We start from the raw sequence: 27,995 nt of genomic DNA on the forward strand, positions 1-27,995 counted from the left end.
TTCTAGCTTTCTTCATATCATATCTACACACTTTAATTCTGAGAGGGGAAATGCTACTCTCCCCTTCCCGCCTTCAGCTCTGGCATCCAATGGACCAGGCCATGGACTGAATGCAGGCACCCAAAGAACTACCCTGAGTTCCGGGGATGGTTTCTTAGGCTATCTTGAGGAGGCCATTTAACTGCTCTGGGACTGAGTTTCTTTCCTTAGTGAATAATCCCTTCTTCTCTCTACCTTCTTATGAATATTGACAGAAAAAATTAGATGTTTACAAAAGCACCTTGAGACCAAAAAAGCACAAGACCCAGGACTGGTACTTTCTTAGCCATGAAAGAGTCAGGGTTTTGGCCACGTGGTACGGGTAGGTGGGACCAGCATTTCAGAAATCTCGGTTATCATACAAGAGGGAAGACTCTTTTTCCCATGAGGTACCCTATAATTGCAAAAGGACAGGGTGCAAGGGAAGGAAGAACCAATAACAATTCTACTGACGTGCAAAAACTATTAGCACCTGCTAGTGTAATATGCAGCTGGCAGTTTCAGAATAACCAAGAAAGCAGTTCCTTCTGGTCGATATTTGCTGGGGACAGCAATTTCTGACCTACTGAATCAGATCAAGATCATCTGAGTCATTAGACCAAAGAAGCCTCTTTGTGCTTACAGTACAGTGGCTGGGGGTCTCTTTTCATTAAACTAAGGGGTCTGCCTGCAGCCTGTCTTCTAGAAGAGTCACTGCTTTGAGGTTTCATCAACTATCACAACTGAGTGAGCAAAATCAAAACACATTAAAAATATTGCAGACACAAATGGGCATATCATTTATCAGTGAGGCAGGCAGTGGTAAATGCCATGTGGCTGCCCCACTCTTCTTGGGGGAAGGCAGGAGGGGGCACAAGGAGAGACGGGAGGAAGAGGGAGAGTAAAGGTTCCCTACAGTATTTAGATGGTCTTCAAATGTTCATAATTTCCTTAGGGTGTGCTCGTTGCCAGGTTGACAGATGTTGCTGGAAAAACCTGTACTATTCTGAAGAAAGGCTAACCTTTCAAGAGTGGGAGCGGGGGAGGGAGAGAGCCCACGTATTCCAGTGAAGAGATGACATTAAACCGGACAGCAAACCACCCTGAGCCTGCTGGATCTTTGAAAGGCTGTGTGATAACACTGCCAAAGAGAACTGTCCTGGGAGAAATCTCATTTCACCATGGCCTTCCCTGCCATGAGTTTAAATTAGTTTTTAAAACTAAATATTAGAATGCCCTAGACAAGTAGCTGATTATTAATTATTGCTTTTTTAAACTGCCCTGACTCTGAGTGGTAACATTCCCCTAAGAGAAGTCATGGATAAGCCATTTTATACTCTCTCCTAAGCGTTTGTCCACTTTCTTTTTTCATTCTTTCTTCCTTGCTTTCCTTTATGCATAAAGAGAAATGGGTTCCTCAAAGCAAACTGCCAATGATGTTAAACAGACTTCCCAACTGGGTGCAAGCTTACATGCTTCCTCTGCTGGCTTGGCTCTTGACATTTCCTAAAGAAAGCCTCCCAACTGAAGATCAAGTATGTTGAAGGCTAATTTATGGGACAAAAAGCCCCAGCCCTTTACCACAAGATAAGAGGAAGAAAGCACGTTAGGGCTTGCCTGTTTAAGATCCTCAGTTCATCAGTCAGTGTAGCGGAATCAGCATTTGAACTGGAAAGAGCTGGGGCTGAGAAGGAGAGGGGAAAGCCCAATGTGCTGAGGCCTCACTTTTCAACATACACTGCCTGTGTCCTCTTCCTGAGGGCTGTGGCTTCTTCTCCAACATCGTTTTCTGGCATTCCCAACTCTGAACCTCCTGCTCAAAAATCCACATGCTCTTTCTCGTTAATGTGACCATGAGTCATTTCTTCCTGTGCCCTGGCTACACCCAATGTTTTTTTTTTATCAGCTCTGATTAAGGAGTAAGTCACCTAATGTCTTCTCATGGAAGGCAGATTAACCAACCTATCCATTTAAAGATTAACAGTAATGTGCCATAAGGAAAATTATACCTCCAGCATGAAAATCTGCAGTTGGGGAACCATTTTACAGGATCACACTCATTTATATCAATTATCTTGTTTATCAAAGACAATGAAAACCAAACTGGTAGTAAAAAGGTACAGAGTGCACTGTGAGGAATAATTAGGTCTTACCCTCCCAGAGGCTGATAGCCATTTACCCCTTCGCTTTGGGAGGTGATGTTTACAGTGTCTGTTTTATAACTCTCTTCACATTAACTTTCAAATGTCAAAAGCAGGCAGTTAATTGTTTATTATACAAAATGTCACAAATGTAAAATACTGAGGCATAAAATTATTATAACCGATCTACCACAAGAAATCCTGCCTTTTAGATTTTATAGCTTGTTTGTCAGTCTCTGGATTTCAGCTAAACTGCCACTATATGGACTGTGTGTGCCGGGTAGTCGCTGTCTGACGAGTAATGTTCTCTGCATGCACTGTGTCCTCAGCCAAATGAGAAATAAAAATAACATGATATAAAAATTACTATTATGGTTTAAAGTGGTATGTACTAAGAAGAATGGGAGATGTCAGAATAGTGATGTCACACGTCCCAGCTGAGACTGAGATTCAGAGAATCGTGATGCAGTTGTCCAAGTGGCTTAAGGTCACAAGAGTGAGTGTGTAACTGCTCAAGTTCTCCAAAGCCACTGGGTATGGACACCAACACCCTGTGTCTGCCCCAGAAGCTCTTCACCATGGAATATGCACCTGCATGAGAATTTCTTCTATATCACCTGCTAAATTTGCAGAGATTGAATCTCCTCCCTCCATTACCCACAATTCCAATTTTGCAAAACCCACCCCTTCTGGCAATGTCTCTGTCTTTAGGCTCAAAGAACCCAATTTTTCTCTAGAGCCATAAAAATCAGAAAGATGGGAAGGAGAAGAGGAAAGAAGGGAGGAGGAAGGAAAAAAATAAAGCAGTGTATTTCTATGGGCAAGGAAATGAGAGTCCAGGAAGTCAGTTGGGGTGAGAGTAAGGCCAAGAAAGCTCCTTTATAATGTATTAGATAGAATTTATACGAAATTTTTGTGGTTACAATTTAGTAACACCGATGCATGGATGAAAATAGTTACGAGTTGGTCATGGAGCTCCTGTTTACAGCCAGCCGTACACACGATGGAAAACACACGATGGAAAACACGCCATTTTTGCATGCACGATCGGTTAACCCTCTCTCGTATCACTGAGGTGATGAATACCTGTGAATTTGCTTGGCTAATCCACAAGACCAGTGAAACACTGGTAAGAAACCTATAGCTACCAGAGCTCATCAAGTCATCGAAGTTATAGTTAGAAAAGAACCTTGAGAACCTTTTAGTTCAAGGAATAAATAATTTATATCTTATTACAAATTGATCCAGAAAACAGAAAAGGAGGGAAAGCTGCTCAAGTCATTTTAATATAACTTTGGTTGTGAACTGACCTAGAGATGGGTCAAAAAAAGAAATTTACAGGCCCATTTTATTTAAGAAAATAGACGTAGGGGCTCCTGGCTGGCTCAGTTGGAAAAGCATGAGACTCTTGATCTTGGGGTTGTGAATTTGAGCCCAATGTTGGGCACAGAAATTACTTAAACTAACTAACTAACTAACTAACTAACTAGAAAGAAGGAAAGAAAGAAAGAAAGAAAGAAAGAAAGAAAGAAAGAAAGAAAGAAAGAAAGAAAGAAAATAGGTATAAATATTCTAAAATAAATATTAACCAACACCAAATCCAATTACTTAGAAAATACATCATGTCCAAGTAGCAATTATCTTAGGAATGCAAGTAGGGGTCATCATCAGAGCATCTATCATTTCAATGGATTAAAGAAAAAAAAAAAGCCTCTGAGTGATTCTGAGCAAAAGGGTGTTCCAATGGGCTCACCCTGGCTGGAGTGTGAGAACAGTAGGAAGGACTAGAGAGGATGCAGGCAGAGCCAGGGGCAGAAACATTACGCAGCAGTTGGAGGGATGGTGGTGGCTTGCACTGGGGGGGTAGCAGCAGCAGTGGCAAGAAACTCACTAGGAATGAAAGAAGTGTAAATTGAACAACACTATGACCTTAGGGCCATCAGGTCACTGTAAGGGCAAAGAATAGAACACCCACCTTGTATGTGGGTTAAGGGGATGGGGAGGAAAAGCGCTCTCATGCACTCCTGGTGCTGGGAATGCGAACCAGCAGCAGCCATACAGGAAGGCAATCTGGCAGCAAGGGGCAGAATGAAAGCCGTGTGCTTTAGTGCTCGAGGATCATACTTTGAATACAGGTCCCAGAGAAATCCCCATGCAGGTACAAAGGAGATAGATACAAGGACATTCGTCACAGGGTTGTTTTTGAGAGCAGGAATCTGGAGGCAACCTAGGTATCCATCACAATGGGAAATGAATGAGTAAAACAGGTAAGAGAATAACTGCCTACCTTACAAGACTGTTGAGAGGGTTAAATGATTTTACATAAGAGCTTAGATAGCGTCTGGCAAAAAGTAGGACTATATAAGTTTGTTAATATATTTATAATTATTATGATGGAATGCTAAGTCACATTAAGAAGCAATGATACATAGGTCTTAAAAACATAGTATTCCTTGAGAAAAGTATGAAAATGAGTAAGATTTATAGCATACGAACATTTTTGAAGATGAAAACACATATACAAGACATGCCAATGTTATAGATTTTACAAATATAAGTGCATATTAAGGATATAGCCAAACATGCTCAAGATGATGTCACAGAGAAGGAGAACAGAAGCAGGGTTCAAAGCAAAGAAGAAACACAAATTTAAAAAAAGGCCTTGCTTGGAACACCAAGGATGATGCATTAATGCCCTGAGGTATATGATTAACACAATTATCTACACCCAAAGGATGCTTATTTAAAAATAAAACAAAAAAGAAAGAGATCATTCGGTTAGTTTTTTCATTTTATAGCTGAGAATTCTGAGTCTCAGAGAGATGCTGTCTTATATTACATGGCAAATCGGCAGCAGAGTGGGAACCAGAATCTGGGCTAATCTTCTGGTCCTCAGAATGCAGCACACCATTCTGTCCATCCAACCATTCAATAAACATTTATTGAGTATTGGGATTCCACGTGCTGGGAATATAGCAGTGAACAAAACAGACACGGTCCCTTCTATTATCAAACCATGTGAATAAAATGTATCATTGCAAATGAAACGAAGAGCTTCTGAAGGGAAAAAAATCCATATCTATTAGCATCATACAAAGATAGAGGGTCAGGTAAAACTTTTCTTAAGAAGTAACATTTAAACTGAAATTTAAAGGATCAATAGGAGGTTACCTAGATAAAGGGGGTGAGGTGTAATGGAGGGAGGGTAAGGGACACTCCGGAGAGAATGCCAAGTGCAAGGCCCCGTGGTTAGAGAATGCCCTGTCCATTCTGGGAATGAAGAGAAGGCTTGCGGCTTGAACAGCAGAAGGCTAGATGGGAACTGGAATAAGCTGAAGCAAGTATGCGGGCTCCAGATTACACACGGGTTCACAAGCCACAGTGAAGACTGAATTTCTCTTAAGAGGAACGGGAAGGCTCTGAGTGACTCTGGGCAAAGGAGTGCTCCATGGGGGTGTGGAGAACAACGGGAAGGACTGGAGAGGATGCGGGACCCTGCTGAGTAGCCAGGCATGACAGCAGTGCTAGAGCCAGTGGTGGCTTGCACTCGGAAGGTAGTGGCCGTGGGGGCAAGAAGGGAATACATTTGACATTTGGAATGCAGCATCGATATAAGTTATTTCTATAATATAAAAATATCTCTGATGATACATGTTTTAGTGTGCTTCCACAGCTCGCTGAGGTTTTACTGAGGTGTGTTTCCAGTTTTTTATAACCAGCAACCACTGAACATTCATCAAAGGATCACTGGGAAAAAGTCTGATAATGCTCCTGGGGCAACTGGCTCCTTGGTTTTGAGCAAGAAGGAAGGAAATGGGGCTCTAAGCTCTTCCCTAAACTATCGTTTGCCACCAAAGACCATTGCTCTGTCAGCCGGCTTCGCTGGCCATTAGCAAAGCAGTAGCTGCCCAGTTAGGATGGGGGTGCAGCGTCTGCCTCAGGCAGGCACAAGGGCCACCTGGGGTGCCTACAGTCCTGAAGTTAGAACTCAACCAATTCATCTTTAATATTTTACAGAATCATTTCCTGAAGATTCTAATTTGAACATCTAACACCTTCTGCACTTTTACATCTCACTTGAGCCCCTCATTTTTACACTCCACTTTATTGCCATTTTAGTTGATTTCAACACAGCTTCATGGAAAACAACTTCACCAACGACCATTGCCTGTCATTATGAGGGCAGGATTGAAGTAATCCCCTGTTTCAGTACTGGGTGGTTTTTATGATAATTTTACCACAGGTAACGTTGTGATTTTAAGTACATTTCTCTCTTGTAGCACTGTACCAGTTCCTGTCTTTAAAAAGCTAAGTATCGAATGCAGCTATAAAAGAAACATACCCATCTTCACAATATTAACGAGCCAATAAATTCAAAAAGATTGCTGCGTCCCGGACTGGCTCACCTACCAGGCACCCAGTATCATGCAATCACTTAATTTGACTCAAATCAGTGACACACCCAAGCCCTGTTACACTGAATTATGAGGCAGGAAAAGGCCATCAGGTTTAGAGGTCCCCTCCCCAAACATTTTATACAGCAGCCTGCTCCAACAGCTTCCAAATCCCAAGGATTTCATTTGATTCACAGAAGCACGGCCCTCGTGTTGCTATTTTAATAAATAAGGAATACTGTAAGGCCCCAAAGGCTATTGGAATTTTTCCTTCCAATTCCCTCTTCTCATTTTTAAACATCTTTCTTGAGGTATAATTGACACACAGACCATTTCACATATTTGAAATGTAGAATTTGATGAGTTAGACATATGTGCACACCCATGAAACTATTAGCATAATCAAGATAACAAACCTTTCCATCATCCTCGAAAGCTTCCTCATGCCCCTCTGTAATCCCTCTCCCAGCCCCAGAGGACTGTGAATCTGCTTTCTGTTACTATATGTGAATTTGTATGATCTAGAATTGCTTGTAAGTGGAATTATACAGTATATCTTCTTTTTTTTGTTTGTTTGGCATCTTTCATCTAGATTCTCAGGGACTCCTGGTTTACTCGACAGAATCATCATCAGGTGAATCACTATACTTCACAAAGAAATTCCCCTACCTAACCCAGAAATAGGACTTAATTTAGTGGGCTATATTTGGGAGCACGTGGGGTGCTGTGGTGCCTGGAGGGCACTGGTGCTGGCCCTATCCACCCTGCCTTGTCTCTCTCTTAGGATAGGCAGTGTGGAAATAGCTTTATTTGAAAAAGAAACATTAATATTTTTTTCTGATCATAAAAGTAGCACATATTCACTGAAGAAAATACGTAAATGCAGAGAATATAATTAAAAAATTAAAATTGCCTACAATCTCATCATCCAGATAACCTCGATTAACATTTTGATGTTCTTCTTATTGTCCTGTTATAACAAGGGCTGTTTTCATGAACTGTTATAGGCTGAATTGTGTCCCGTACCCTGCAAATTCATAATGTGAAGGGGTAACCCCCACTAACCTAGAACGTGACTATATTTGGAGATAGGACCTTTAAAGAGATAATCAAGATTAAATAAGGGTGGAAACCTGCTCCAACAAGCCCGATGTCCTCATCAGAAGAGGAGGAGACGTCAGGGATGGGAGTGCATGCTGAAAAACCCACGTGAAGACGCAGTGAGAAGACAGGTATCAGCAGGCCAAGGGGAGAGGCCTCAGGACCAACCTAACCTGCCGACACCTTGATCTTGGACTTCCAACCTCTACAATTGGGAGAAAGTAAACATCTGTTGTTTAAGCCTCCCAGGCTCTGGTATTTTTTTATGGCAGCCCTAGCAAATTAATATACGCACATATAAAAATACATATACTATCTTTAAAATACTGGCATCAGTTTGGCTATAAAGATGGCATCCTGCTTCTACTTTATATTACGAGCATTTCCCTATGTTATGAATGATTATATAGAAATTTTGATGTGTGAACGTGCCAGAATTTATTTCATTATGCCCCTATTGTTAGACATTGCAGTCTTTCCACTTTTTTGGTTATCATAAATATGACACTGCATTATACATTCATGTAAAAGAAATGTTCTTCCTGAATATTTCCTTAGGATAAATTACTAAAGTAATAGATTGAGGGGGTATTTTTAAGACACTTCATCTATTGCTAAACTGTCTTCAAGAAAACTTACACGTTTCTCCACAGTATGACACTGCCCATATCGTGACAGCCTCACTCATACGAAGTATTTTCATTTAAAATATTTTTGCCAACAGGATTTTGAAATGAAACTTGACAAGCTGATTTTCAAGTTCACAGGAAAAGAAAATCCGAAAGAATAGCCCAGAAAATTTAGAAAAAGAATAGCTATAAATGTGGATTTGCAATACTAGGCAGCAAAATAGATTATAAAGCTGCAGTTATTTAAATGATGTGTCACAGAATCTAGGATGGAGAGATCCAGGATACCTGCTATTTTAAATCAATGTGGGAAAGGATGAAATAATCAATAAAGGATTTCAAAACAAGTGGTCACGTATTTTATTTTTATTTATTTTTTTAAGTAGGCTTTATGCCCAACATAGGGCTTGAACTCACAACCGTGAGATCAAGAGTAACATGCTCTACTGACTGAGCCACCCAGGCGCCCCCAACTTGTCACATATTTTAGAAATAAGAGGGGAACCCCTTCCTCAGACCAAACAGAATAAAACTTAAATGGATCGAAGAGCTAAATGCTACACACACACGTAGCAGTAAGACAACAAGAACGAGCCACTGACAACAGTGAAAGAGGAGCACATTTTTATATGTTGGGCTGAGGATGGAGTTTCGAAGCAAGTCACAAAATCCAGAAGCAAGAAAAGAAATGACTGACAGGTATGACTAAGTCAAAATAAAAAACTTCTGCACAACAAGGACATCACAAAGTTAAAATAACAGTGTGGGAGAAGATATTTGCAACATGTATAAAAGACAAAGAATGATTATCCATAATCTACAAATTAATAATAAAAAACACAAGAAATCAAAAAAGAAGTTGAGAAAGAACATGAAGATACAATTCATAAAAAAAGTAGGAATGGCCAATAAACAAATATACTCAAGTTTAGCAATAACTAGGCTAATACGTGTTAAAATGGAAATATCTTATTTCACTGTATATATTTTTGTGTTTGTGTTTTGGTGAGAAACGATTGTATTATTCATGTAAATGAAAAATTTTTAATTAAAAATACTTGCTGATAAAAGAGGACAAAAATGGTATCTTTGATTATTAGTGAGGCCACACTCTTGTCAAGTTTATTGACAATATGCTTTTTCTTTCCTTTTTAATAAATTGCTGTTTGTGCACATTACCTGTTGGGAATTCATTTTTTTTTAATGAATTTATTTTATTCATTTATTTTGAGACAGAGAGAGAAAAGGGACAGTGAGTGGGGAAGGGGCGGAGAGAGATTCCCAAGCAGGCTCCACACACTGTCAGCACAGAGCCCAATGCAGGGCTCAGAGCTCACGAACCGTGAGTTCATGCTCTGGGCCGAAGTCGGACGGTTAACTGACTGAGTCACACAGGTACCCTGGGAATCCACAACTTTTTTACTCGTTTGAAAGTACTTTCTTTATATTAAAGGTAATTACTCATTTTCATGTATGCTGCAATTATTTTTTCCCAGTTTGTCAAACACCTTTGAGCTCTATTTGTGCTTTCTGCCTTTGCTTTTGTGCCGAGGAAGTACCTCCTCAACCTTGAGCTCAGATAAATACTTATTAACAGCTCTCTGTGGTTCTTCTGGAGTAATATTATCTAACTCTTAACAGGAAACTATTTTGGTATACAGTATGTGGGGAAAATCTCAGGTGTTTTTAGTTACCAACTGCTGCAGCATTTACTATATTACCTTTCCTTTCTCAACTCATGGGAAATGTCATTTTTATCCTGCACTATATTCCTACATATGCTAAGATCTAATTCCGAGTTGGCTTAATTTATCTACCAGTTTATTCTTGCATTTAATGCCATACTACTGCAGCATGTAGTACTAATTTTAATACCTTGTTAATACTAGACCTCTCATTTCATTTTTTTTTTCTGTTTTTGGGAAGGGATTTCCATGTATTTATTCTCTTGGAAAAATTCTTTTTAACTCAAAGTTTTTTGTTTTGTTTTGTTTTTAAAGCACAGTTGGGATTCTGAGTAGTTCTGCATGAAACTGGTAGATTAAGATGGGAAGAACCAACATTTTTACTGCATTAAAGTTTTCCATCCAGAAATACGTCTTTCCATTATTCAGTGTTTCTTAAAGACTTATAGTTTTAATTAGAACATGTGGATTTATTAATTTTATTCCTTGGTAGGTATTTGTTGTTTGTGAGGGGGAGAAAAGTTTAAAAATTCTGGCAGATCTTCCTGGCATGCTCCCCTCATAATCTACAGTTACGGCTCCCACCTTTGCTTTCCTGACCCTGCTCCCATCTCTAAAGGCGTAAGAGGGGTTTGGAGATGGCTGATCCTTGGTCACAGGGCTAGGGATGGACTGATGTATGGCTCATGGGCTGTTACTGGGTGTTTGGCAGTTTTCAATGCTATTATGAATGGAATTTCGGAATTTCCCTCATTATATTTTCCCTGGGTTGTTTTTGTTTTTGTTTTGAGAACACTTTATTTGTATTTATTATTGTGACTGGCTACATTCCTCAGAGTTCTTGTTAGTTCTAGTATTTTTTCAGTTCATTTCCTTGGATGTCTTACCATATTTCATCTGCAGATAATGGTATTTGGTCCCTTTTCCTCAATATTTATCATACCTATTTGTGTTCTTCCCCGGGTCCCCTCACCAGAACTTCCAGACGTACCAATGTTAAATAACAGCGGTAATCAGGGCCCCTTCATGGGCATGCAACCAGTGCTCTCAGACAGGCCCTGCACTCAGAAGCGACCCGCCATGAGTTTAACGCTCTATTGTATTGGTCTTAAAATTCTTAATAATCTTATCTCTGAATTTATGTTTTTTAAGTAAAGTTTGATGGAACTATGGAGCAAGCCTATGAATACAGGAGATACGCAACATGTGTGTCCACAGTTACCTGCTGCCCCCTGAGTACAGAATTCCAGTGAACCCACACACCATATAGGTGCTGAATGAGACTCAAAGCAAGGACGACGTAAACACACTGTGAGTGTGACTGAGTGAGTGAGGCTGCTGACAGCCTAGAGAAGCCACACTTCCCCAAGGTAGAACTTGTCTCCAAGGGAGAAAGAAGGCAACAGTGTTCCAAGAAGCACTAATGACCAAGGAACTGCATTCTGTCTTTTTTCACTCCTGTTTCCCTATTATAGCCAAATATGTATGCTGGTAGTAATAAGATAAAAAAGGAAGGGAAAGATCAGGCAACCCATAGTTCCTTTCCCCCTCAGTCCTTCCTTATTAAGGAGGCTTACCGATTAAGCCAAGGGTGGAGAGTTTTTATGGAATGTCTGTGAATTAAGAAGTGAAATAAAAAAATTCAGTTTTGTGCAGAATTTCCACTGTTCTGGTAAGAACTAAACACATACACATGAGCTACCCAAATGTGAACTGTAAAATTTTGGTTCCACAATAAGATAAATGCTCTTTTATCCGCATTTAAAACCACGAATACATGGGGCGCCTGAGTGGCTCAGTTGGTTGAACATCCGACTTTGGCTCAGGTCATGATCTCTCGGCCAGTGAGTTCGAGCCCCGGGTCAGGCTCTGTGCTGACAGCTCAGAGCCTGGAGCCTGTTTCAGATTCTGTGTCTCCCTCTCTCTCTGACCCTCCGCCATTCATACTCTGTCTCTCTCTCTCTGTCTCAAAAATAAATAAACGTTAAAAAAAAAATTAAAAAAATAAAATAAATAAAACCACCAATACATAATATAAAGATGAATGATAAAATTTGTGCTAATCATTTAAAAGTTTATTTTTTCAGGGCACCTGGGTGGCTCAGCTGGTTAGGCGTCCGACTCCTGATTTAGGCTCAGGTCATGATGTCACAGTCATTAGCTTGAGCTCTGCACTGGGCTTCACACTGAGCACGGAGTCTGCTTAAGATTTGCGCTCTCTCTCTCTGTGTCTCTCCCCTCTCCCCTGCTCATGCTCTCTCTCTCTCAGAAAAAGTTTAAATTTTCTTTACTTCGAATGACATTAAATGGTAAACAGAAACATCATGCCACCCCAGATGTGCCATGGCTTAGGTAGCAAAGGTGGCTCCCGCTGGGTCTGAGTGTCACCAGCCCCTCCCTGTGGAGACTGCTGCGGTAGGCCATCCTCTGTTCCCCTGTAACCCTGTGCCATTGAAGGCTGTGATCCAAAATGCCAATATGTCGGAGGCGATGCAACAGGGCTTGGTGTTGAAATGGAACGTGGAGAAAGCCATTGTAGCTCATATTAAGAAGGAGTTTGACAAGAAGTAGCTCCTCTCCCCCACCTGGTAGTGCATCCTAGGGAGGAACCTGGCTAGTTATGTGACACATGAAACCAAACACTTTAAGCCACTTCTGTCTGGGTCAGGTGGCCATTATGCTGCCCAATATGTGGGCTATGTCACACACCCAGTGACCCATCTAAAAACAAGGACGACAGCCTATTCCAAATACCAGAGACTGAAATCTTCAGCCTTGCCTTAGGGATCACCTCAATCTTTGCCCCTTTATTGTGTTCTTTTGTACAGGGCATTCTCCACATGAATCTGTTGTGGTCATAAAACAATTAGCAAAATGGCTCACATTCTATTTATTTTCTATTCCATACCTCTGCCCCATGTTTTTTTCTCCTCAAAATCCATTCCTTTCAAAAAAATAAATCTGTTGTTGAAAAACACACACACACACACACACACACACACACACACACACACACACCACCACCACCACGCCAAGCAGAAAGATTGCAAAAGAAAGGAAAAACATTTTTTTCAAAGTGCCTTTAAAGGAGACATACAAATGGCCAATGAACATAGGAAAAGATACTCAATATCACTAATTATCAGGGAGATGCAAATGAAAACCATAGTGTGATACCACCTTACACCTGTCAGAATGGCTAGAATAAAAAAGATAAGAAATAACAAGTGTTGGGGGCACTTGGGTGACTCAGTCAGTTAAGTGACCAACATTTGATTTCAGCTCAGGTCATCACCCCACGTTTCACGAGATCGAGCCCTATGTCGGGCTCTGCACTGTTAAGTGAAATAAGGCAGAGAAAGACAAATACCATAATATTTCACTCATATGTGTAATTTAAGAAATAAATGAACACATGAAGAAAAAAAGGGAACAAAAACATAGACTTATGCAGAGAATGAACTCCCCTTGCCAGAGGGGAGGTGGATGGAGGGATGGGTGAAATAAGTAAGGGGATTAAGTGTAAAATTAATGTGATGAACATAGAGTAATGTGCAGAAAGAGAAAAGGGAAAAAAGTACCTTTAACAGCATTTTGCCTGTTCTTTGAACAGGGGTTCCATGTTTTCATTTTGCCTTCTGCCTTGCAAATTATATAGCTGGTCCTGGGAATTATAATGGGTATTTTTGTTTGTTTGTTTGTTTGTTTGTTTGTTTGCTTGTTTTAGGCTTTATTAGAATCACCTCTGATTAAGCCTCACTATTTATAAAATGGGTCATTACTGAATTGTTATTGATAGTAAAATACTGGAAACACCTACATGCCTATCAAAGGGGACTGTTTAAATAAATTACAGGACCTCTATTTAATGGAATACTGCCCAAATGTAAAAATCAAAAGCATGAGAAAGCTCTATGTATACTGGTAAGGGAAGATCGCCAAGAAACACGAATTGAAAAAAATGTATGAGAATATGTGCTACGATTTTTAATAAAAAGGGGGAAATAAGCATATATATTTGTATTATCTATTTAAATATTAAATTAGGGGCGCCTGGGTGGCTCAGTCAGTTGAGCATCCAACTTGGGCTCAAGTCATGATCTCACGGTTTGTGAGTTCAAGCCCTGCGTTGGGCTCTGTGCTGACAGCTCAGAGCCTGGAGCCTGCTTTGGATTCTGTGTCTCCCTCTCTCTCTGCCCCTCCCCCACTTGTGCTCTGTCTCTGTCTCTCTCTCAAAAATAAATCAAATGTAAAAAAATTTTTTTTTAAATATTAAATTAAAAAACTACCTACTAGGTTTGGGGTAGAGGCCTGCACTAGGGACTAGACCAACAAAATTAGATTTTACACCCCCTTGACCACTGGAACATCCTTCATAGTAGGTGCCAGAGAAACACCCTGCCTATTTACAACATGGCTATTCTTAATGCTAGTTTGAGGGAGAACCATGGTTTGTGAGAAAGTGATACCATTGCATAATGTTGGATTTATGCTCCATGATGTCCTATTTAAGACAACTTGTGCATGTTTATATTAACCTGGATGAACGGACACACACACACACACACACACACACACACACACACCCCGCTATACCACTGTTACAAACAAGGGGATATATTAAGTAGGATCCAAAAAAATCAATCCTGTAAATTACAGATGCAAATTCTGTAAAATTAGAGCAATAAAATCTTTTTCAGGTTGTCTTTATTCTCAAACAAAACACCACCACCACCAGAAACAAAATATAGGTATAAAGGAAAATGAAACTTCCATGTGTACCAAGGACCACACACTAGACTGAGAATCCTAAATGATTATGAGTAAGTTGCTTTCTAACCATTCCTTCGCCCTCTGCCCAACGTAAGAATTGGAGCCCATTCCACTGGCGAACACAGGCTCACTAGGGAAGGAGGCAAACTGTGTTACATTCTGTGGGCATTACTGTGGGGCATTTACTTTATCTGAGTTTGTTTTTAAACTCTAAGATCCTGTAAGAAGGCAGTGCTTAACCTTCTCCTCAGGAAGGTTGAGAGACCACAACTAACTTAACTCTTACTCCAACCCTTTGACCAGATGCAAGGTGGTCCACTGGAATGGGCACTGGCTTTGAAGAAGGTCAGAGATAGACCTTTGCACACACTGATCATTTTCCGTGATTTTCCCCTGACCCTCCACTTTCTGACTTTGTTCAGGGACTGACCCATCCATCACCTCCACTGGGGGCTCTTCCCTGACACCATCCCCAACTCAGGTTGGGTGCCCCCATTCCAGTGTTCCTATAGCATCTGCTGAAATCTCCCAATAGATGAACTATTTTACTGTGTTGTCACCTTCTATTTAAGTGTCTTTCTCCTCCATTAGCTCACACGATCCTCCAAGGCAGAAACTACACCTCTGTATTTTTCAATCCCCAGTGCCTAAAATATACTTGGCAGCCTCTTAATAAATGTCTGCTTAATGGCAAGTAATTTACAGTAGATAAAGAAGTTAAGCTTCACTGACAATTAGAACCAGCTTTAATATCTGGTTAGAGAAATAGGCTGGGAAAAGCATAGCCTCTTGGTCTAGACTAGTCCACACTCAGTAGTGTCATTTTAGGAAACCATATGCATTAAGGTCTTTAGGGCCCCTCTGCCACCTCCTGCAAGCTTGCTTCGATGCCACATTCTAACACGTTCACCCCCTAGTGAACTCTCCCACCCCCAAATCTCTGTTTTTGCTCCAGAGTACACTTATTATTTAAACACAGTTGCAAAGCACAGAAGTCATATTCTTAGTTCAGTGGATGCCAAAAGCCCTTCACAGCACAGATTTGTAACTGTTTATTTCCCCAGGAACTTAACAGAATTCTAAACACACTGTTACAATTTCAAAATACTTTCAGATGACAGTAGCAACTATAGACAACCTATTTCTATTTCCTGCTTCCAGCTCTTCTGAGCGCACTGAGCATCAGCCATTTTTGCTGCTATGTGAATTAGCACTTTTGTAGTGCTCTATACTATTTATTGAATTCTTCAGGGCCCAGCTCAAAATACCATTAAAAATTTTTAATATTTATTCATTTTTTTGAGAGAGAGACAGAGAGTAAATGGAGGAGGGGCAGAGAGAGAGAGGGAGACACAGAATCCGAAGCAGGTTCCAGGCTCCAAGCTGTCAGCACACAGCCCGACGTAGGGCTCGCATCCACACACCATGAGACCCTGACCTGAGCTGAAGTCAGACACTCAACCGACTGAGCTACCCAGGCACCCCTCAGAATACTACTATTCTTCAAGAAGCCTTCTCTTACCAGGCAAGAAAATATCTCTACTCCTTCAGAGCCCAACTAAATACTCTCAGAGTATCTCGGAGGCTAATGTTCCCCAAACCACATCTCCCAAGCTTGCCAGCTTGGTTTTTGGTGAAGTTCTGCCAGTAGAAGAAACTAATGACAGACTGGAAAGTGGGAGGAAGAAAGGAAATGTTTCTTTCTATCTGCTACTGGTGGCAGATGAGCATGGGCTCCCATGTTCCTGTGCAGACAGCACGATTCCATGGTGGCAGTGGCGGTGGCAGTGAGTGCTCCCAGAGCTTCAGAAACAGAATTCCTGTATTTGGGTTGCCCTACATCAATTACTAACAAGAAACTAGAGCAAAAGAGCCACTGGTCCTCATGGATACGAACCGGCAGACACAGAGGTAACCCTTAAAGGCCTAAAGCTGGTAATGGAAGCTTCTTGTTCTTTGGAAGGGTTAAAGGACCTTGAATTTTGAGCCTAGGGCTCCATGCTCTAGCCTACTATCTTTTTCTTAAGCTGCGGTAGAGCCAAAGATAAGGATGGAGAAGGACTTATGACAGCTTATGTTTCCCAGAAGAAGTAGGAGACCTTAAGAAGGGAAACTAGACTCATGTAATGCTAAATACCACAGTCTAATATCAGTGTAAAGTGTTTACTGCTCCCCCAAGTCTTACTAAAAGCATATTCTCTATTCATCTACAAGACTCATAAGAAGAGAAGAGCTATTTAAAAAAGAAAAAATGCAAATGGCCCTTAGACATACGAAAAGATGCTCAATTTCTCTCAAAAGAGAAACGTAGTTAAAAGCGCACGAAGACACCATTTCTCACCTAGCAAACTGGCAACAAGCCAGAAGCGTGAAACTACCCTCCGCTGGCAAAGCTGTGGGGAAACAGTCATTCTCCTATACTGCCAATGAGAACGTCAAAATAGTATAATCCCTGTGGAGGTGATTTTGGCAACACCTTGCAAAATTAAACATGCATTTACCCTCTGACCACGTAATCCCCTTTCTAGGAATCTAGCCCAAGGACAGAGTCGGAAAACCAGGAAAAGACTTCTACCCAAGGCAATAGCACAATTTGTAGGGGAAGACAGAAAGCAACCCAAATGGTTCATCAACAGAGAACTAGTTGAACAAAGAAACTACGTACATCTATTCTAATGACTACCATGCAGCTAGAAAAAGGAATGCATCGTATCCTTCTATACAGCTAGTTCTGGGAGGAGTGTTAAGTACAAAAAGGCAAGCCACAGAAAGAAAGTATGAATAGCACACAGTGTGCTACCAATTATCAAAGAATATTGACGAGAATACAAAATATAAATTATATGTAATATAACATAATAAAATATATTGGTTTATTTTTCATCATTTAAAATAGAAGGATAACCCAAAAAACTCAAGGGTTTTGAAAAGAGATCACCTATAGGAGTAGAAGGGACAGGAAAAGAAGCTAGATTTCTTTAAATACAGCTTCTTTGCAGACTTCACTTTGGAACTGTGTATATAGTTTACACGGTTATAAAACAAAACAAAAAATCTTTAAAGGCAATTGCCAAACACTGAAAGCAAAATGGAGTAAATGAATCCAACTGTATACTGAAACAGTGGCATGACCACACAGAGAATTATTTTAGATGACTTTATAACACAGTAATTTTAATATATATCTCTAGTGGGATATACCCTAAGGGCCCCAAAAATAATTGCAAAAATCTTAAACTATTTTCAGTAACTATATGGTAGCAATGATACTGTAATTCTGAGGCTGTTTTGTATGTGCTGGGGACAAAGCGAATGAATTATTGTGCTGTATCACTGGTAACCAAGATTTTTAGTATGGGAAAAAGGAGCTGCAAGACGAAAGGCTAAACAAAAACTTTGCGTACTGAATTTTAACTGGATGTGTCAGCATGCACTCATGATATATTTAACCTGTCAAATATATGATAAACAAATAAAGAAATGTGCACGCATTTCCTAGTTCCATCCACTGGAAAGACCCAGAAATAGTGACCATCCCGGCAGCAAGGGCTTAGACTGAGGTTTCCAAATGTCATTTCCCACTGAAAGGAAGCAGGGCTTCTTGCAGAAATGGCTGATTCCAGATCGGGGCAGGAACTGTACAAAAGGAACCCAGGATGTCATGTCCTGCCAGAAATCAAGGAATTATTAAGGACTATGGAGGTCATGTCAGAAGGACTCAAGAGCCAGTATGAAAAGGCTGAAGAAGGGGACAACTTGAATGTCAATAATAGTAACTGCAAGTGATCAAAAGGTGTCCAATTTGTTTAATCCCATAAATTGAAAATGATGTGTATTCCTCTCCCTTCCCCTGCCAACAGTCCCCACCAACAATTCTCAGTGGTCCCATGTGTAAGATGGTAGGTAACCACCTACCTGAAAATGGCAAATACACAGAAAGGGTGTGACATTTACCCTTCTTTTCCCTGGCAAATTGCATCTCAGAATTATCAAATAAGCGTCGAGGAAATTTTTCTCTTCCTAGCCACTAAATAAAGAAGGAAGGATATAATAAAAAAATAATCATTTTGCAATTCCAAATTATGAAATAATGAATCCAGGAAACAATCATGAATGAAGGGGAACATCCAAAAGAGAGAGATAATCAAAGATTTTCTGTGTTTCTTAATAAACATATATATACTACCACCTACACAGCATTTTTACAAAAAACAAAACAAAACCAACCCCCCAGAACCTGAATCAGATTAAGTCTCTATCTAACTAGTAAGTTACAAAAAATACCACACACACACACACAAAATGACAATGTTACCATGGGGATTTAATCACCCAAATCTAGCTGTTAGAAACTCTACAGGACAAAAACCTAGTTTCTTCAACAAATAAATTAATAGAGAGAAAAACAAGAGAGAAAGAGATGGACAGAAATGTGGAAGGAAACCTACAGATTTAAAGAGACTTAAGAGTCATACTGTTTATTGATAGTATGGACCTTATCTGAATTCTGATTTAAATAACCTGTAAAAGCACATAAACTCACTCTAGACTTTGATCCAATTAGGGACATCTGAACACTGACTGGATATATTTTTTTAATGTTTTTTTGAGAGAGAGAGAGAGAGAGAGAGAGAGAAAGACAGAAAGAGGCAAAGAGAGAGAATCCCAAGTAGGCTCCTCACTGTCAGCGCAGAACCTGACACAGGGCTCAAACTCATGAACCATGAGGTCATGACCTGAGCCGAAATCAAGAGTCACTCTTGAACTGTAACTTTTTATGAGTATTAAATATCCTGGAGCACCTGGGTGGCTCAGTCGGGTGAGTGAGTTTTGATTTTGGTTCAGATCATGATCTCAAGATTTGTTGGTTTGAGCCCCCTGTTGGGCTCTGCACTGACAGCGTGGGGCCTGCTTGGGATTCTCTCTCTCTCTCTCTCTCTCTCTCTCTCTCTCTCTTTCTGCCCTCCCTCGCATGCTTGTGTGTGCACGCTCTCTCTCAAAATAAATAAATAAATAGGGGCACCTGGGTGGTTCAGTCGGTTGAGCATCCAACTTCAGCTCAGGTCATGATCTCACAGTCTGTCAGTTTGAGCCCCGCGTCAGGCTCTGTGCTGACAGCTCAGAGCCTGGAGCCTGCTTCGGATTCTGTCTCTCTCTCTCTCTCTCTCTCTCTGCCCCTCCTCCACTCATGCTTGCGCTCTCTCTCTCTTTCTCTCTCTCTCTCAAAAAGTAAATAAAAATTAAAAATAAATAAATAAATAAATAAACTTAAAAAACAATACAATAAAAAGTTACAGTTCAATTTGGGGATATTATAATGACATCGTCATTATGGGTACAAAAAAAGGGGTCTTACTTTTTAGAGACAACATACTGAAATATTTATGGATAAGATGATAAAATGTCTGGGACTGGTGTCAAAATAATATGACAGACAGGAAGTGGGCAGCATACAGACAAAAGTAGGTTGTCTGTAAGTGAATTTAAATGCAAGATTAAATGAAAGGAAGCTTTGGCAATTATTATGAAAAAGTACAAGGACTTGGCAAATGCCATTGTGTATCACAAGGTGGAGTGCTAAGGCAAAGCAAATACCTTCTTTGGGAGGTTGAATGCTTGTAAAATAGCGGTCATATCTATTCTAATTATTCCTTCCATGCCTCACGGGTCAGAAGGTTAGAGTTCTATCAACACCTCCTAACAAAGAGGAGATGGTCATCACAGGCTGACTCTGGCAGGCGAGGATACATCCCAGCGCGATCCAGAAGCAGCCACCAAATGAGAAGGGGCTGTGGGGGCAGCAGCCGATGAGCTGGGAGAGGCTGACACCAGATCTGGTCAGTGTGGTCGAGGTAGGGCCTGTTCCCAGGGATTTCCCCACAAATCTGCACAAGTGAAGATGTGTGAGGGATGGACATGCAAGAAACTCTCCGCTGGGAAACAGGACTAAAACCACACAAAGCTTACTTTTTCCTGGCATCATGGTATGTTGTAAGAAATGATCCTAAAATTTGATTAAAAGAAAAAACCAACACAAATATGTTTAAAGTAATCTTGAGGCCTACAAGGAGAGTACTGCCCCAATGGGAGTAGCGGAAACTATGAAACAAAGATCAGGAGCTGTGAAAGAGAGAGGTTCTGAATCTTAAACCGTAAAAGGAGGGTCTGATACCCTACTAGTCATTCATGACGATATTATGTTACTTTTTACTTTTTTCCTCCCTGAAAGCCGGGAGTGCATAGCAGTGGTTCTCAAGGAAGAAGTGTGTACTTCACAGGGCACAGGAAGGAGTAAATGGCAGGGAGCTCCATCTAAAAGTGACTCCAGATGATTCTGACGTACACTGTGCCCCCATTGGAGAACCACTCCCTTCTTGGAGGCCCCTGATGGGCGGCTGGCTGAGGCCTGCGTGCAGCCAAAATGCACCTGAGATCATCAATGTGGAAAGTTGGCCATTGCTATTTCAAACGCCCCTTTAAACTAAGCAGCGCTGCCATGTCAGACAAGGATAATGCAATCCCCCTGCACTCCCGTACGACTCACACCGCCTCCCTGTCTGCCCAGCGTGGGGACGGCTTGAGCTGTGAGGATGGCAGGAGGAGGGCCAGACGGGATCCCACTGCAGGCCATCCACCACCAAGTGCACGTACATACCTGCCAACCTGCCCCACTGCTCCCATTCAGTTGAGGGACGGTGACAGGCAGATGATTGCAGTGCTCTCTGCAGTCAAACTCATGAGCATCAGAGAAAAGGGCTCGAAGAAAAGTGTTTGACCAGAAACCAAACACACTTCCTGCATCTCTGCAATCTTCTTTCATCCCCTGACATGTCTGAGACCATTATGGCTTCTGATAATGCTGACTAGTTCGCTTTGGACAAAAAATGCAGACCAACAACAACATCCCTCACCACCACTGATCCTGAGTTTCATCCTGTAATGGATTCTCATGCCACACAGACCTGCTTCTTGGATAATTACCATGTCCACAAACCTGTTCTTCCTCCAATAAGAAGGGGAGACTGATTGAAGTAGAGGGTGCCTGCTATGCAGCATGTTCAAGAACGCAGTGCACGGGGTCGAGATGGGTAGCCAAGTGGTGTGCACGCCAGGACTAGGAAGGTTGGTTGGGTTTCTAAGATCCTTCTCGGTAAGGACACCCCTAACTACACAATCACATGCACAGTGGGGCCCACATATAACAGAACATGGGTAGCAGGTGAAAACATGCGCCCTCCTTGCAACCATTCATCACCACAATTCCATACAGCCCACAGAATTAAAAGCCTTAACAATACCAGGAAATGTTTCAGCATTGTTGACTTTCAAATTACTTACAAGTCACCACAATGATTAACATTTGTATTTAATATTAAAAGTTACATGCACAACAAAGGTAATACCAAATTATTTATCTTAGTTGAGCCCTAAATGTGCTCTACACATTGGAATAATTTCTACTCCTGCTACACTATTAATATTAGTCTTCCAAACTTCCCTAAGTAAAGGATTACATTTAGGACACAGCAGGTATTAAGGAAATTTAGACTTAGGACCTTCCCAAGAGTTAGGAAACATTTACAAGTTACACTCATCTTTCCTGTTCTGGTCATCACCATGTTTTCAGGACGTGTGTCCGTATGTTACGTCCCAGATGGAGGGGACCTCAGAAGGAGAGAAGACGTGGATCCCTTTATAAAGGCACAGAATTCTATTTTAGAAATAGCAAGGCAAGGGCACCTGAACGTACAGAGTCCCTTTCCAAAGAAGCTGCAGTAAAGACACAGATCTGAGGCACTAGTCAGTCAAACCAGGATCTCTGCAGCACGTGTATAAAAATCTGGGGGCATGGCTCGCGCTATCTAGGGTGCCAAGACCTGGGATGGGCTGTAAACAATGCCATGCTAAGTATTATCTAAAACAAAAACGAAACACAACAGAACACAACCAAATAGCAACTAAAAATACTCTTCTGAAAGATCAGTCAGACAGTATTTCCCACAAGATAACCTGACTTTCACAATGACAATTCAGTTACTCCGGTCTTATTTAAATTACAGGCAGGCATTTTCTGGAGGTGAGCTTGGCTAAACAGTACAAACATGGACTGATGTGTCCATGAAAAGAAGATACTCTCACAGTGAGCACAGCATTCATATCCAATTAAAGGCCAAAATACTTCCATAGCCTTGGAAAGCATGAGCGTTGGATCAATATTCTACAGACTTCCTCCGTGATCCTACCTACCATTAAAAATAGAAAAGCCTTTGGTGTAAAAGGCTTTGCCTGACTATCATAAGCATTCCTCACATAGCAAGTCTGAATGCATCACTAGAACATTATCAATTCTTAACTCCTAGTGCAATATTTATATTTTTTAAGGTTATTATTATTTTGACTACTTCTAAAAATATAAGACTTCTTCTATCTTACTCAGCCATAAGGCATTCAAATCAACCAATTTTTAGTCAAAAGGTGATTAAGAGCTGGGTTAAGATGAGTTAATGAGACAGCAAAATATTTGAAGATAAAATATCTAAGCATATATACAAAAATGTAATTGTGATACTTACCTATCAGCCCCTTCTCAAGAGTGAAGGTTTTGTTTGTAAACATACATTCAAAAGCCACAATGTGAAAAATCTTGTTCACTGTGTTGTGAGTCCCAACTATTCGAATATACCTGGGGGTAAAAAGAAAATCTGTTGAAGAAAACAAGCTTCTATCACAACCAATCCAGAAACAACAGAATAAAGTACATTTTGTACACATACAGTGTGCTAGGACTGAAGCAGACTTTGAACTTGACTTCAGACCCTCTACCTGCTCCTTAGGGCTAGCTCCAACTGAGCCTAGAAGAATTACGGCAAAACTAGGGACATACCACTTTCCAGAGAACTAAGCAGAACTTAGATTTGATTTACCTAGAAATTCAGACCAGGTGCTGTTCAAGCTCAACCCCTGAATGTCAGTATAATTGCATGTCCATGAGGCATTTACACTGGAGAATAACAAACCGCTTCTACCTTCGTCTTGTGGTTAGGAATGTGCCTGTGCACAGGTGCACAAACACTCGCAAAATCAAATGTTTTCCAACTCAAGGAAAGATTTCAGCCATTGGAGGCAAATGCATGAAATCAATATTGCCTTCTTGTGTAAAAGACAGATCCACTGAAACTGTTCACAGTTTCTTATATTTCAACACTGCTCCTAGATCCTTGTAGAAAGTTAACCCTATATACTTACGCCAGCCCCCACCCCCACCCCACTTGACTGCTGGGAAGCCTTCTCCTGACCAGAGGAAGTGATCCGCAGAGGTGACCCAGCCTGCTCGGCAATCTCCGTCCTGGCCACATGGATCTGGCATCCGAACACAGTGCAGAGTTTCATGGGGCAGTCCTTGAGCATCCCGGCCTGCTCACCCTCTGCGTCTCCCTGGAGGCTTCACCTCTGACAAACAAGCATTAACCTTGGAGTGACTTGTTCCTTTCACTCTCCAAAGGGACCCGCCAGTTCACAGGTTAATGAACAGACAAACTCATTCTTCTGAGTGTCACACAAATCCCTGGGGAATGTGCCACACACTGTCTTACCGGGATTCAAAGAAGAACCAGGAAAAATAACTAGATTAAGTGATAGCACTCTCCCAAATTATGAGCTATGCACTCTGAAGGATGGGGCATATTAAATGAACACATTTCAATTAGGCGATGACAGACCGGGCAAGGTTTTAGTAATATCCTTCCTCTGCTGTGTAAAACAACCTTCGACTTAGATGATATAATTTTACTTCTGAGTTAATCGCTGTTCACTAATTCGGTAATTCCCTTACATTTCTCATCACTCCAAGTTAACTGTATAATGTAAATGCCAATTTAAAATATTCACATTAAGGAGACTGTATTTGGGGTTTTTATCTCATAAGCTATCTTCCCTCCTGTTCCTTCAAGCATGAATCTCACAGCATTCCCGGTACACCTCATTTAGCCATCTGCTCCTTGACATGAGCTGGCCACTCATCTTCATAACCCATATGAATGCTATCTCCCGGGCATGGCCACTGCAGGGAGACACCATCCTTCCTGTGTGGAGAGTCACCACAACTGCTGCACTCATCAGAGCCCTCTGGCTAAGCAGGAGGCTGGCCCCGATCTGTTCCCTCGAGCCCTCAAGGCAGATAGAAGGTACTGATGTTACTGGGTTTGGGTGGGTAGGTGAGGTTCGTGTAAAATAAGTTCTAAGTGGTCTGTGTAGAACAGGAATTGTGCTGTTCTCTACTGCTGGTGGTGACAGGTCTCTACGGACTTTCTGGAAGGGAAGGGGTGTGTTAAGCCTGGAACAGTGGCCTGGATCTAATTTTGTCCATTTCCTTAAAACTGCAAGAACTCAAACAGCATAGCACTTTCAGGTGCTCATGGTTGTGACAGCCTGAGTGCTGCTGTCTGCAACCTTGGAGGGAATGGAGGGAATGTGGTTTGGGGAATTTGATCAGATCACTTTCCTGTTCCCTAGGTTGAGTCTCCACCAAGGGAGAGGCAGCTCTCCTAACACTGTACAAGGTAGAGGAGCCAGGAAATGACAGATAGATCAGAGCCTTCCTCGTTGGCAGTTCTTAAGGTTAAGACTCCACGCTGACCTAAGGGAATGCAGTAATGTCCCCCCCCCCTTCTTTTTAAAACATTACATGGTACCATGTTCTCCAACTTTAGATAAACTTAACCCTGGTGCAAATACCAAAAATAAGAGAAAATATACAACCTCTCCCTCCCTCCCTCATCTTCCAATTGTAAGACACTGCAAACAAAAGACTGTCCTGGAATACATTTTACAGCTTTAATGATGGTGCTTATGATAACAAACAAGATAATGTATATGGTTCGAAGAGCACTGAGAGATGCCTCCAGATAGAAAGTTCTATATAAATGAAGATAATGTTATCTCTGCCGCATAATCCTCAGGTCAAATTAGCAATTCGCCACTGTACATCACACTTCTTGATTAGCCTGTTACACGTAATGCTCATAACAAGTTTAATTATTCTGGTTCTACAATACTTTCAAAGTCTCCACAAAATTATAGCATAATTCACAAAAATGGCATGAAGTCCTTATTCAAATACATAAAAAAAAAAAAAAACGGTAACCAAGTCACAAGAAAAACACCACACTCCTCTTTCTCAGCAGGGTGTTGTTTAGCACAGGACTCTGTTCTTCACTAAAGGTCTGTGCTAGAAGGTGGGAAACAGGCTTCCACTAATCCCCCAACTTCAGTGACTGGCAGGAGAACTCAGAGGCCTGGACCCGTGAGCAGTGCCTAGAGGGAGAGGGACCCGCACAGGTACCATCTCTGATGACAAGCATGTTTCTTTCATGGTGCTCACAATGGAGCATCCCTGAGGCAGAAGAGAAGTTATTACCTGCACTATTGAAAGTCCAAGGGATGGGGATAGGAGAGGGTCTGGTCTCTCTTTCTTTTTCTTTTCTTTTTTTTTTTTTTTTTGAAAAACAAAGCCAGACTTGCTTCTGGGTCATAACACCTAAACAGGAGTGGATATCACATTTTCTCTGCCACAAAAGATTTTGAATAAGGGGCAGAGCTTAAGATTAATTTTTTCTCCTTTCGGCATCTCTCCAAAGCACAGTCAGACTCTGATTTAACCTGATAATAAGGGCAGTGGCAGCTAGTGACTTCATCAGTGTGCAGAGAGGAGCACTGCTGAAAAATCTCGCAGCCGGCCTTTGTTCTCTCAGAGATCCTCAACAGCAGCTCAGACAGTTGGAAGATAATTAAAACTTAAACAGCGCTGAGAAAGGCACATATGCAACAGATTGGCCATTTCTGAGGGGGATGAATGCTGTCCACGTGAGCCTTCATGTAACCGTCTGTTTCTAATGTGCTCCTCCCTTCCCCGGGTTAGTTGTCTCCTCGTCCCCGAAGGGGGCAGGATCCCGGAACACAGTTCACAACAGGATGTTTCGAGGCAGAAGTTTCCAGGAGCTGTAATATTGTGGGTGAAAAGAGATTCTTTCTTCTTTAATGAAATGAAACCTAAAGCCTCCAAGGAGAGCACTCTAAAATTGAAAGGCACTATGGAGTTTTGAAGAGTGTGCTTTCGAGTCTAACAGGACCACAGTTGTCGCCCAGCCGCGTCACTTAATTAGTTCTGTCACTTTGGGCAAAAAACCAAAAACCAAAAACCAAAAAACAAAACGCCTTAAACCTTCTGAACTTCAGTTTTCTTCTCTATAAAATGTGGTCTGTAACACACACCTTATAAGATATTTAAATGAGGTAAGAATTTAAAGTGTTTAATGCAGCACTCGGCATTAATCAGAAATTCGAAGAGTAGAGATCACTGGATACAAAATATCTTGGTTTGGACCCCGAGAACGCTGATTGTCTGGAAGAGTGTCCCTAGCTGTGGCTGTTAAGAAGGTTCATCTAGGAGGAGGCAGGCCCACCCAGGGGCAGACTTCAAGAACACAGGCTGGCACTCGCTCTTCCTCTTAGGGCACCACAGCAGAGGCACTGTGGCCACAGCAGTACACATTCCAGCTGCAAATGACCTGGCTCTACGGCATTTCATTCTTCAAGCGTCTAGTCCCCAGAAAAGTCTATTTAAAATGTTCTTGACCTGAGTCAGCTTTATATGAAGAAGCAAGCCAAGAATCTTTTGCCCATATTGAGTCTAGTTACCCAAGCCCACAGAAGAGTTTTGTTTCTGTGCAAACTCTAGAAGTTTGGAGTTTTAATTCATTAAGGAAAACACATTAGCATTTCCTAACAGAGAGACATCATAATACTGTGTCCTAGTGGAATTTTGCTTTGGAGATTCACTGCATTCCCTACCAGTTCTGGGAATGTACAGATTCCTATTCCTAACCTATTGTTCTATCATTTCTTGTCAGGGTGCTACCAGATTGGATTTCTAAGTCACATACATCTTTAACATACTAAGGGAAGTACAGAAAAGTAGAAAGTATAGAAAAATAGCAACTTGTACATTCCCACCCTAAATCCTTTGGTATTCTCTAGTCTTCAGTTCTGGTGGACCACAAGCCCACCTGAGGTTACAGTTAACCCTTAACCTTTGCCTCTAGTTACAGGATCACCCACGTCTGTACTGAGTGGGTTCTGCTACCAGATAAAATTGAATTCAGTAAGAAATAGTTAAATGAGCTCTCAAGGGAACACCTGAAGCCAAAATCCATCAGAATTCTATTCTTTGGTAAACAAAGTTTTATTCTCGAGGTG

At 41.3% G+C, this 27,995-nt stretch overlaps 1 protein-coding gene across 2 annotated transcripts in view; it reads right to left on the reverse strand.

Annotated features, from left to right (window-relative positions):
- The window catches only part of BTBD9 (BTB domain containing 9), a 419,931-nt gene that overhangs the window by 122,541 nt on the left and 269,395 nt on the right, over nt 1–27,995 (reverse strand). For both annotated transcript variants that reach the window (XM_047858828.1, XM_047858829.1), the window contains exon 7: nt 23,315–23,424. In XM_047858828.1, the coding sequence (XP_047714784.1) occupies nt 23,315–23,424 (110 nt within the window). The remainder of the gene's footprint in view (nt 1–23,314; nt 23,425–27,995) is intronic.

Source organism: Prionailurus viverrinus, chromosome B2 (assembly GCF_022837055.1).
Source record: "Prionailurus viverrinus isolate Anna chromosome B2, UM_Priviv_1.0, whole genome shotgun sequence".
NCBI lineage: Eukaryota > Metazoa > Chordata > Mammalia > Carnivora > Felidae > Prionailurus > Prionailurus viverrinus.